Source organism: Macaca nemestrina, chromosome 19 (genome assembly GCF_043159975.1).
Source record: "Macaca nemestrina isolate mMacNem1 chromosome 19, mMacNem.hap1, whole genome shotgun sequence".
NCBI lineage: Eukaryota > Metazoa > Chordata > Mammalia > Primates > Cercopithecidae > Macaca > Macaca nemestrina.
Window position 1 is genome coordinate 23,923,151 of NC_092143.1, and position 13,154 is coordinate 23,936,304.

Consider the following 13,154-nt stretch of genomic DNA (forward strand, 5'->3'; position numbering starts at 1 on the left):
AAAAGCCAGCAGTATGAGTGTTTGTTCTATTTTATGTTTAATTGACAAGTGATTTAGAATTACAATCTTTAGTGTTATTTTACTTAGTGTTCCTTTTCCTTTTCTAACAGGTGTGGGCCATGTTTGAGGATTGCGCCAGCATTCAGTTCAATGAGTAATAAATATCCACAGGCTGTTTTCTTGGAAGTCGATGTACATCAGTGTCAGGTAAGGGAAAGGAATCTTTTTTTCTTTTTAATTTACTTTTGAATAAATTTGAAATCCAACATTAATATTCTTCATTTATCTCTTGATGCACATAGTACTTATTCCTTTGAAGATAGGAAGATGTTATGTTGATGTCATTATTACAGATGTCATTATGGCTGCGTTAGTTAAGAAGAGTAGCACATTATTAATTGCTTCAGGTTTGTATTAATCACCTTCTGATATAAAATTAATTCGATGTTGTTAATAGGTCACCCAGCTGTTCTGTGTAGTACATTTCCTTATGTTTTGCAAACCTAGAATTGTATCTTCTACCCCCAAGGCATTGGCATTATATAACAGTGGCAAGGAGTTCTTGGTTGTAGTTTGAATTGATCAGTTTGTAATCTTATCTCCAAATCGACACACTGAGCAGAAACTTTTTAAAATGGATGATTACTGTTGATTGAGCCACAGTGTTGTAGGTGAATTGCCCTGATTACTTAGTTGTATGTGACAGTTCTGTATTTGTATATGCAGAAATGTGGGGAATTGTTAAGGAGAAAAAAAAATGGAAGGCTCCTTCCAACACTAAAAAATAGAGTCTTTAGTTCTAAGGAACAACTCTATAGCTCTGCAGCTTTATCTTTGTTAAATTTCTGAGTGTGGAAAAAATTTTAGAATATTATGTAGTGTGTAGTTACTTTGGGAATTTGTTGAAAACCCTACGTTATACACATTTATGTTTCAGCACTTAGTTGCGTGTAATTGCACTGTATCTTTGGCCCCTGATTTAATCACTATTTCTGAAATGAAAGTGCTTTCTCCTGGAGCTGTTCTGTCAGGTATTGTAACCACTGGCTACATGTGGTGACTGAGCACTTTAACTGTGGCAAATTCACATTGAGATGTACTGAATGTATAAAATACAGATCAGATTTTAAAGACAGTATTTTAAAAATGTAAAATACTGCATTGTCTTTTATGTTTATTAGATTGAAAATGCATGTATTAGGTTTGCTGTAATATTAAACTTGATTTTACTTATTTTACTTTTTTATTATAGTTAATAGAAAATTTTAAATTGCATGTGTAGCTCACATGCACTACATATCCATTGTTTTGGGCAGCACTTTCCTGAAAGGTCATAGTTTTTTCACCTAGAGGCTTTGAGAAGACATTCCTATGTTATCTTTATGTTCTTTTTCTTTAAAAAGTATAGTAATGATTTTCATAATATTTGAATATGTAAGGTGCCATATTTGCTTTACCGTTTCTTTTATATTTGTCATGAAAAGTTTAAACTGGGATGCTCAGTGGGTATTAGGTAATTTCCATTCAGTAGTTATAGTCTTATACGATTGTGAAGCTAGCACAGAATTTAAAAAGATAGCTGTTAGAATGTGTTCGATGGGTGACCGAAGTCATTTCTGTAAGAGTGAAAATTGGGTGACGGTGGCAGTGCAAAATACATTACCTCTTTTTCATAGGCAGATTGGCTACCGGTTTTCAGACATGCACTTTTTTCTAGTAGCAGTGGTTTGTGTTGACTTTATCAGTACCCTTCTTGGTTATTCTTTTTGAGAAATAATGTAATTATAAAAGACCTGTCTGGAGTAAAGCAGAATTTCTGCATTGGAAGCTAATTTTTCTACTAGATGATGTATTTAACAGTAAAAATGATAAAAGTGTAGGGAATGTTCTTTATTGTGTGTGTAAAGGTGATGTAGCTATGCCCAAACGGGAACTCTCTTAGGATAGGTCTGTTTTGTCCTTAAATAACAAAAATGCAGTATTTTACATGTTTTTAGTTTATACTTATGATATTTAACTTCCATAAAGGTGTAGAATGAATATTCAAAGTGGTTTAAGATTTAATTCATAACACTGTCCAACTTGCCAATTCTAGGGAACAGCTGCCACCAACAATATATCAGCAACACCTACGTTTTTGTTTTTTCGAAACAAAGTGAGAATTGATCAATATCAAGGAGCAGATGCTGTGGGATTAGAAGAAAAAATCAAGCAGCACTTAGAAAATGACCCTGGAAGCGGTGAAGACACAGATATTCCAAAAGGCTATGTATGTAGACTGAAAAGTGAAATCATAATATATAATATCTTGTACATGTCATTATTTGGTTAAAATGAAATATAACTATGTTTTCATGTTCTATCTTTTATTGGTTTAGAATGCTTTTAAATAAGAGCTTTCAAATTAAATTTATTAGCTGACTATTGAGTTTTGTCTGTATGTGTACATCTGTGTGTTAAGCCTCTATCATAAGCCATTTTTCCTAAATTTCTCCTAATTTTCTTTGCCACGTTTTCTTAATCTGCTTTCTGAACTATTTTAATAGCCATTTAAAAATACTAGCTTTATACTTTTTTTTCCAAAAGTGAAGTATGCATTGGAAATTTTTTTTTCACTTTTTGACAGTTATGTAAAATGACTTACAAGTTTTAATTATCGCCATTATATATTGAACTCCTTTTGCTGCCACTCACTTCCTGTGGTTTTACATTTTAAATGTAGGCCCTCTTTTCTGGCACTCTTTTTTTTTAAAAAAAGTCTAGTTACTGATTTTGTTTTAGAATCAAATTTGACTTCAGTATCACATGTGGTATTCTAGGTTTTAAGAGTAACTTATTCCAAATAGCAACATAAAGACTAAGAATCTAAAGGATAGTGTGTGGAAACTACAGAGTATGAATAGTTAGAATGCAGCATTTTTAATTTGAGAGCTACTCAAGAAGGAAGCAAACTTTGGAAACAGCACTTCGTGGTATTAGATTTTTTTATACAAATAGGTAAATCCTACATACTAAGAGATATATATAGTTTTTAATTTCTCTGTTTATAAAGTTACTGCACTGGCATATCAAGGAATGAATTTTTTAAAAAGTTACCTCAAGTTAAAGCTAATTTTTTTTTAAATTTTGTTTTGAGGCAGAGTCACTCAGGCTGGAGTACAGTGGCACGATCTCGGCTCACTGCAACCTCTGCCTCCAGGGTTCAAGCCATTCTCCTACCTCACCCTCCCCAGTAGCTGAGATTACAGGCACCCGCCACCATGCCCGGCTAATTTTTGTATTTTTAGTAGAGACAAGGTTTCACCATGTTGGCCAGGCTGGTCTCGAACTCTTGACCTGAGGTGATCCATCCGCCTCGGCCTCCCAAAGTGTTGGGATTACAGGCATGAGCCACTGCGCCCAGACAAAGCTAATATCTTAAACAAGGTATAACTGGCATATTAAAACAGATCTGTGTCATGGAGCTACAAGTCCTCTCTATATCATGCCGAATGAAGAGATGCTATAGTCCAATAAAAATGAGAGATTCTTTGTATATGTGTGTGTAGTGGGAGATTGGAGGGGTGTCAGAAAGCATCAGTAATGTGATACCAGCATTAATTTAGGCAAGTTCAATTACTGTTTATTTAAAATAGACCTGTAATTTGAAATTGTAATGTCCAATTAGGAAGTATGAACATACCGTTTATGTCAGGGTTGTTACATCTTTTGGACAGTTTTGGAAATCATTTAACTTGTAAACCATTGTGTTTATATCTTTGTATTTTTTCCCTTTATTACTAAGGGTGTTTGCATTAAAAAGTCTTAGGAGCACAACAGTCTTGTTGCCTAGCTGCAGGCTTACTCCTTTACACATCAGCTGTGGTATGAGTGTTTTGGCCTCAGATAGGAAATAGACAGAAAAAAATGAAGTTTTAAGAAATAAAAACTCAGTTTTTGTGCAAATGTTATGGATAAAATATGAAAAGCTGTTATTTTTAAATGTCCCTTTTTTTCTGTCAGGTGTCAATCAAGACATTAAAGGTTTGAACTATTTATTTAGGTCTTACAGTGTTATTCAGTATTTAAAATTGGTAATCTTATATAACCATGATACCATTATATCTCCAAGAAATTTAATATTGATACAGTATTTCTAATTATCATACATTCAAATTTTCTTAATTATCCCCAAAATATTCTTTATGGCTGCTTTCTACCATTTAGGGTCAAATCAAGGATGATGCATTGCATTTAAGTTGTCCTAATATTCTTTGGTCTAGAAACTTTTCTCTGCCTTTTTTTGTCATGGTTTCCCGTTTTGGAATTCTAAACCAGTGCCAGTCTAGTCAGGGTGGCCAGTAGGCGCACTTGTCTGTTGAACATTTTCTTATATGACTAGTGCAACTGAGGGACTGAATTTTTAATTTTATCTAATTTTAATTAATTTAATTTTAAATTGCCACTTGTGGCTAATGAGTATCATGTTGAATAGCATGGGTCTAGGCTATCTGTTTTATTTATTTATTTATTTATTTTTTGAGATAGAATTTCACACTTTTGCCCAGGCTGGAGTGAAGTGTCACGATCTGCAACCTCTACCGCCCCTTTGGCCCCGGCCACCGCCATCCGGTTGAAGCAGTTCTCCTGCCTCAGGCTCCCAAGTAGCTGGGGTTACAGGCACGCGCCACCACAGCCCGCTAAGTTTTGTATTTTTAGTAGAGGGGGGTTTCACCATGTTGGCCGGGCTGGTCTGAAACTCCTGACCTCAGGTAATCCACCTGCCTCAGCCTCCCAAAGTGCTAGGATTACATGTGTGAGCCACCGTGCCCAGCTAGGATATCTGTTTTAGAGACAGTTGCATATTCTGGATTTACCTGATTATTTTCCTATGATTGGCATGTTGATTATAAAGGTAACGACATTTATTTCTCATTGCAGGTTTTCAGAATATGTCAGTTTCCAGTTATGTCAAATATGCAGTGTAATAATGCCAGTTTGTCCCAGACAGTGTTGTATATTGTATAACAAAATACTTTAATGCAGCCCTTTAAATATGTTTTGTGAGCTGGGCATGCAGTGGCTCACACCTGTAATCCCAGCACTTTGGGAGGCCGAGGTGGGCAGATAACCTGAGGTCAGGAGTTCAAGACCAGCCTGGCCAACATCAGAAACCCTTTCTCTACCAAAAGCACAAAAATTAGCCAGGTGTGGTGGCACACTGCTGTAGTCCCAGCAACTCGGAGGCTGAAGCAGGAGAATCGCAGGAGGCGGAGGTTGCATTGAGCCGAGATTGAGCCACTGCAACTCCAGCCTGGGCAGCAGAGGGAGACTTCGTTAAAAACACACACACACACACACACACACACACACACACACACACACACACATATATGTTTTGTGTGCCCCACAATAAATAAAAATAAAAACTATTGAGAAGAATTTACCCACTTAGTATTTTTATCATTTCGGTATTGCAAGTCCGACTGTAATGTTGTCTTAATCCTAGATAGCATATTGAAGTGACATATAGATAGGATGGAAGACAAAAACATTTAAAAGATTTTGTCAAAACTGCCCTTTTAAGGCAAATGTTCATAATGCTCCGAATAATTCTGCTATAGTAAAACTTTGCTCTGTGGCCCTTCTTTCTTCCCTCCCCATCTTTTCAATTGGCTATACGTTACTCTGAGTAATAAATTTACTGTAACATTTTAGCCTTGAAAGCATTTAGGCTGTTTTATGTATAACTAGAGGTCTATACTAATGATTATTACCATTTTCATATTTACTTGACATACAAAGTTTTCTTCAGTCTTTCAGAATTATGTATGTATGTATTAGTATCTTCTCTTTAAAAAACGTAATGAAAGCCCTTTGAGATAGAGAGGTGAACATGTGACTCATCTATAATACTTGGTAGACTTGAAAAGTAATCCTTGTTTAGATGAAATGGATACTTTTCTAGAAAAATACACTTTTACCAAAATCAACTCTACTAGAAGCAGAACACCTGAATAGACCAGCACCATAGAGAAATAGAAGAAATAGTCGTAAAGATTTCTTCCATAAAGACTTCTATGACTTTACAGGTAAATGTTACCAAATCCTTATAAAGATCAGGTAATCTAATGTTACTGTAACTACTTCAGATCTTAAGTAAAAAGAAAACTTCTAAATTTATTTCTGAACTATGACATTGATCTGATAATTTGACAAAGTATGCACCAAAAAAGAAAGCCACAGGCCAGTTTCAATTATGAATATTGGTGTAAAACTTTTAAATAAAGTGTTAGTAAACAAAATTCAATAATATCATCATGGGCTGGGTGTGGTGGCTCACACCTGTAATCCTAGCACTTTGGGAGGCTAAGGTGGGCAGATCACTTGAGGCCAGGAGTTGGAGACCAGCCTGGCCAACGTGAAACCCCAACTCTACTAAAAATGCAGAAATTAGCCAGACGTGGTGGCACACGCCTATAATCCCAGCTACTCAGGAGACTGAAGCAGGAGAATCACTTGAACCCAGGAGGTGGAGGTTTCAGTGAGCCAAGATTGCACCACTGTATTCCAGCCTGGGCGACAGAGTGAGAGTGTCTCAAAAAAAAAAAAAAAAAATTAATAACAAAATTGAGTTTTTTTAAAGCATGTAAAAGATGTTTATATTAGGAAGTTTACTTAATCTGTGACATTAGTAGACCTATGGAGAAAAATCATGATCTCCAAATATGCAGAAAAGGCATTTGACAAAATTTAAATACCCCTTTATTCCTAAAGCATTCAGTAAAATCTTAATAAGGGAACACTGGAAGCATTCCTACTAAAGTCAGAAACAAGACAAGCATGACCAACCGCTGTTAACACAACTGTGACGTTGTGTGGGAGGTATGGAAGTGTTAGTTAATACAATATACAGAGATGGACATGTGCTGACTGACATCACAGGGAAGCAAACAGTAAAATCCAAAGTATTGAGAAATCTATAAGCTAAATGACTAGATTAAAAGAGATTTCAGAGACATATGAACCAAATATAACTTATTTTATGTATATATGTGTGTGTATATATATATATTTTTTTTTTTTTTGGAGACGGAGTCTTGCTCTGTTGCCCAGGCTGGAGTGCAGTGGTGCAATCTCGGCTCACTGCAACCTCCACCTCCCAGGTTGAAGAAGTTCTCCTGCCTCAGCTTCCCAAGTAGCTGGGATTACCGGTGCCTGCCACCATGCCTGGCTAATTTTTGTCTTTTTAGTAGAGACAGAGTTACCATGTTGGCCAAGCTGGTCTCAAACTCCTGACCTCAGGCGATTTGCCCGCCTCGACCTCCTAAAATGCTGGGATTACAGGGGTGAGCCACCCCCACCTGGCCTCCAAATATAATGTTTATACTTTTTGTTTGTTTTTTGAGACAGGGTCTCGCTGTGCCGCCTGGGCTGGAGTACAGTGGCGCAATTTCAGCTCACTGCAGCCTTGATTTCCTAATCTCAAGCCATCCTCCCAGTTCAGTCTCCTAATTAGCTGGGACTAAAGGCACATGCCAAAGCACGCAGCTAATTTTTTAGAGACAAGGTCTCACTGTGTTGCCCGGGTTGGTCTTGAACTCCTAAGCTCAAGGTGTCCACCCACCTCAGCCTCCCAAAGTGCTGGGATTAGAGGCATGAGCCATCATACCACACCTTTTTCTTTGGCATATGCTTTTTTTTGATCTTTATTCTGAGTGTAACAATTCAACTGTAAAATATTTATGAGACAGTTGAGGAAATTTGACCACTGATTTGATGGTGTTAAGGAATTATTGATTGTGATAATGATATTGAGAATGTGTGTGTATGTGTTTTTTAACTTCTTATTGCTTAGAAATTCACACTGAAATGTTCATGAATGAAATGAAAAGATTTTTTTTTTTTCAAACTAATCAGGGGAGAGTTAGGATGTAGTTGGGGGTTAAAGATGAGGCAAGAGTGGCCTTGAGTTGATGATTATTGTAGCTGGAGGTGGTGGATACATGGGATTCACTATGTTATTATATTTTTGTCTGTTTGAAATTTTTCATGATAAAAACTTTAAGTCCTTATTTGCTACTCATCTTAAATCAGACATCTTCATAGATAGAGTCCTTGGCCACTAGGAGGGAAATAGGCTTTTTTTTGGATCTTACAGATATTTTAATTTGTGTATTTTCTTCTGTAGAACACTTATTTTTTAAAGTATAAGTCAACATTTTAAAATTATGTTAAAGACATAATTTCTGGTACATTAACAAGTAGGCTAAGCATAGATTTGGCTTTAATAATTAATGGTAGATCTCAGTCAGAAATGCAAATAAAAGGACTACTGTAAAAGTTTTATGAACTGTTTTAAAAGTGTTTTCTTTAAAATTGCCTAAAGAGAATCACAGATTTAAATTTTTTTATTAACATTTTTATACCTAATCCAAATATGTTGCCTAAAATCTTGATTTAAATTTTTTTTCAGATGGATTTAATGCCTTTTATTAACAAAGCTGGTTGTGAATGTCTTAATGAAAGTGATGAGCATGGATTTGACAACTGTTTACGAAAAGACACGACCTTCTTGGAATCTGACTGTGATGAACAGGTAATTAAGGGCTGAAGTTAAGCTTGTGGGGATTATCACTATTTATGCCTGCTCTTGTTTCTTTATCTTGTTCCCATCTTGTGGCTTTTGTCTCTCCTTCCCGGATGATCACTTCTTCCTTTCATTTCTATAGCTTTTAGTATCTTTGACTTTTGTTTTTTGACCATACATACCCATCTCCTTTCTCTGTTCTTGTATGTGGGCTGCCACATAAAAGAACTTAGGTGCGCTAAGAAAAATTGCTGAACTCTTGGGTGAGACCCACTGCAGAATTGAGCTCTTACCGCTGTTTGGTCCTTTTGTTCATCCTTGACCTGACTTCCATACCTTCTTCCCACCCAGATGAATTTGTATCTGAGAAATAGAGATTAATGAAATGAGCCCTCCCCATGTGGCTATCTCCTTTCTCCTAGATAGAAACCTGTATTATATTCCCTGTGCTTCCCTGCCTTGCCCTTACCACAGAGTAAGTTGGGTGTTACCTCCTTGATCAAGCTTTTTAAATTTTTGGCTGTTATTTTCCTCAGTTTACTTTCTCTTCCATTGTCTCTGATTTGGCCCATTCTGGTTCATCTTCTATATGATAACAAAAGTTATTTTTCTAAAATATAAATCTGCATGTTTCCCTTCCTTAGAAGAGTGAAATGACTCTTCACTGGCTTTAGGAAGAGGCTGACTTGATCTGCTTTTAGCTTTCTCATCTCTTCTGCTCTTTACCTACAGTTCAGTTCCCTAATCATGTCATGCTTATTATTTTTTGATACCCTATTATGGGTTGAGTATAAAAAGTATTGGTGTAACTAAAGGAAATAGCCTAGTTATTTTCTCAGGCAGATAAACCACAACATGATTCTGAAATCATAAATCCAAACCCCATCTTTTCTATGCTGTAACCCCAGAGCCACCATATTTTACAACTTCGAGAGTGTCATTCACATTGTGTTTCTTGTAAAATGGTGCCCTAAAAATAATGTGATAATACTAATCAGCAGGACTGGCTCAGGCTTCCTGAGATTTTCCTACCCAGGAAATCTTTCCAGGGTAGAAGCATAGGTACTTACATCAAACGCACTTTTGGCTGGAAAGAAGATTGTGCAAATGATCCAGAAGAGTTTCAGAGAGACAAGCATACTGACAGTGTTTCATATTCCTCTTCCCTTATGTGGCCTTCCAGATTCAGTCAGTCAAGTAAATGTAGGATGGAAGTTTGGAGGTTACCTCAGAGCTGTAAGAGCCCTATTCTCTTAAGTTTGGGATCAGAGTCCATTTCTTTTTTTTTTTTTTTTTTTTTGAGACGGAGTCTCGCTCTGTCGCCCAGACTGGAGTGCAATGGCCGGATCTCAGCTCACTGCAAGCTCTGCCTCCCGGGTTTACGCTATTCTCCTGCCTTAGCCTCCCGAGTAGCTGGGACTACAGGCGCCAGCCACCTCGCCTGGCTAGTTTTTTGTATTTTTTAGTAGAGACGGGGTTTCACCATGTTAGCCAGGATGGTCTCGATCTCCTGACCTCGTGATCCGCCCGTCTCGGCCTCCCAAAGTGCTGGGATTACAGGCTTGAGCCACCGCGCCCGGCCCAGAGTCCATTTCAAGGCTAGTCTCTGCGTAACCTGTGTATTGCCTCTAAATCGTCAAGTTATGTGAATACATACTTGACCAATAAACCATCCTAGAGCTGTATGCTAAAATGAATAGTTTAAATTTTAATTTGTGATTTTTGTTTGATTTGTTAGAAAGCAGGTTGCTTGCCAGTTTATAGCTCACAATACCTTACATTCCTATGCATAGTTTTAGTATTTACTTGATGAATTTTTGTCTTGTATTCCCTTATATAAATAACTGATGGTGGTATTTCTCAAATGTTATCTAATCAAGTGACTTTCAACTTGCTGATTTTTCATGTTAAGTTAGTTTTGTTCGATGAATTAGGTTTTTTTTTTTTTTTTTTCTTGCCTGGTATTTTCATCCTACTGCGGTAGTTTGTGTACTCAGGGTGTACAAGAGCCCTTTTAAAATGAAACTCGTGTCTCCACAGCTACTTATTACTGTGGCATTCAATCAACCTGTTAAGCTTTATTCCATGAAATTTCAAGGACCAGATAATGGTGAGTAAAGGATAGCTTTTCTTTAAACTAACTTCCTGCTTTGTAGAACTGTTAGCATAAAATTAAAACTTTTTATTAAGTAGAGGTAGGTTTTTTGGTTGTTTTTTTTTTTTTTTTGGAGACACAGTCTTGTCCTATTGCCCAGGCTGGAGTATGGTGGTGTAATCTTAGCTCGCGGTAATCTCTGCCTCCTGGGTTCAAGCAGTTCTCCCACCTGTGCCTCCTGAGTAGCTGGAACTGGGACTACCGGCAGGCACTACCACGCCTGGCTAATTTTTGTATTTTTAGTACAGGATTTCACCACTGTTGGCCAGGCTGTTCTTGAACTCCTGACCTCAGGTGATCCACACACCTCGGCCTCACAGAGTGCTAAGATTACAGGTGTGAGCACTGCGCCTGGCTTGTTTTGGAACAAAGTAAGATATAAATGAATGGGTAAATAATGTGAGATTATTAGGTACTAAAAGTGTGAAAGAAAGAGAACTTAGTTATTTTTATACTTTTTTATTTTAACATTTGTTTCCTTTTAATCTGAGAAGTGCTAAATGCGTTTTTCCAACTGTTCTAAAACTGTAGATTCTGAGCAGCCATATTTTAGAACCAAAACTGAAAGATTTATTTCAAACTCCTTTTGTTTTAAGTGAGAAAACTGAGGCTCCAGATATTCCTGTTTGCGCCCTATTAATAGTATCATCGTTTTTATATCGATGCATGTAAATATGATTGCGCAGACTTAGGATTTTCTTCTAAAATAAAGAATTTTCCTTTTTTACCCCCCCATTTTTTCTTTTTCTGTTAAGCTTTTTCTGAGGGGTAATAGGGGAATGGAGACTAGGGTTCGATATTTTTTTGATTGATTGGAAGAAATAGCCAAGGCCTTATTTAGAAGATAGCATTTTCTTATTTGTTGTGTTAAATTTTTATGTTAATAATTTTTTATTAATAAAATTGTACTTTTACTCTGAAATTACGAAGTATTTCTATAAGCAAATGCTGCAGAAATGAGTCTTACTTTTCCTTCTTCAGCCACAAAATATGAGTGTTAAATTGTTCCTTGAAGTTAAAGGGATTAAGGCATTCTATATGTCGGACTTTACCACTTAGCACATCCTAATGTAATCCCTAAAATGAAATTTGGCAATTTTTATTAATTTTCTTTTGGCTAAATGTTGTCACTGATAAGGCTCTCCTCCTAAATAACTAAATGTACCAACTATTGGCAACTATAAGATCTAGTTCAAATGCTATTTTATGAAGCTTTTTGTTAACCTGCATATATTGTCAGAATCTGTTGTCACCTTTCTTGTACCTCCTCTCCTGTGGTATTTTGTTTATCGTAGCATGTCTTTTGTAGTTGGGGGCAGGGACTTGCTCTGTGTGTATGTGTTTGTTTTAATCTTATATTCCTAATATTTACCACAGTGTTAGCTAGGCCGAGAAAGAACAGTAAACGTGTATTGGAAAATAAAGGATTGGCTGCCTGAATACTCAGACTTTTGTACAAGTTCTAATAATAGAGTTATTTGAAGTATATGTATATTGATTTGTGTGTGTCTGTGTGTAGTGTGAGTGTTGTGGTAAAGGGAGTATAGTATATTTGAGATTTTTAAACATTTCATTTTATTCTACCATTTTATAGGTCAAGGCCCTAAATATGTAAAAATTTTTATCAACCTACCCCGATCTATGGATTTTGAAGAGGCAGAACGAAGTGAACCAACTCAAGCTCTGGAACTGACAGAGGATGATATTAAAGAAGATGGCATTGTTCCACTTCGTTATGTTAAGTTTCAGAATGTTAACAGTGTAACTGTAAGTAGTATTTCATCCATATGTATTTAATAGGTTTGTGAGTAACAACACTATTTTCAGTATCCTAGGTGAGTCTAAGTGATTCTTTAAAGTGGTATTTATCCACTCAATTTGAAATGAGTAAAATGTATAATAGAATAAATTTTCTTCTTTTAATTTATGTACCCTAAAGAGGAAGGACAGATTGATTTTTGAATATTTGTGGGTTTTTGTCAGTTATTTTATATGTATATGGTAACTTTTGCTAGAAGTTTATTCTATAACTTGATACTAAAACTGAAGATATTTGTGCTTTATTCTTTATAACTGGTAATAAGTAGTGATGCGTTTGTAAAATCCTGTTTACTTTTATTGAAAGTGTAGTGGTCATGATCTTAGTAAAAATGACTTTTTATGTAGTTTTTTGAGATGAGTCTCGCTGTGTTGCCCAGGCTGACTTGAACTCTTGGGCTCAAATAATCTTCCCACCTCAGCCTCCTGAGATGCTGGGATTACAGGCATGCACCACTGCACCTGCCTTAAAAATGACTTTTTAAAAAGATAATATTACATTTTATAAGATGACCTAAAGTATATCTGAATTTTTTCTTCCTTTGAGGCAGGTTCTTGCTTTGTTGCCCAGGCTGGAGTACAGTGGCACGACCTTGGTTCAGTATAGCCCTG

At 36.3% G+C, this 13,154-nt stretch overlaps 1 protein-coding gene across 2 annotated transcripts in view; it reads left to right on the forward strand.

Annotated features, from left to right (window-relative positions):
* Positions 1 to 13,154, forward strand: part of LOC105477092 (thioredoxin like 1) — a 42,202-nt gene that overhangs the window by 13,353 nt on the left and 15,695 nt on the right. For both annotated transcript variants that reach the window (XM_011733437.2, XM_011733438.2), the window contains exons 2-6: positions 111 to 207; positions 2,096 to 2,269; positions 8,456 to 8,578; positions 10,610 to 10,679; positions 12,319 to 12,491. In XM_011733437.2, coding sequence (XP_011731739.1) covers positions 111 to 207; positions 2,096 to 2,269; positions 8,456 to 8,578; positions 10,610 to 10,679; positions 12,319 to 12,491 — 637 coding nt within the window. The remainder of the gene's footprint in view (positions 1 to 110; positions 208 to 2,095; positions 2,270 to 8,455; positions 8,579 to 10,609; positions 10,680 to 12,318; positions 12,492 to 13,154) is intronic.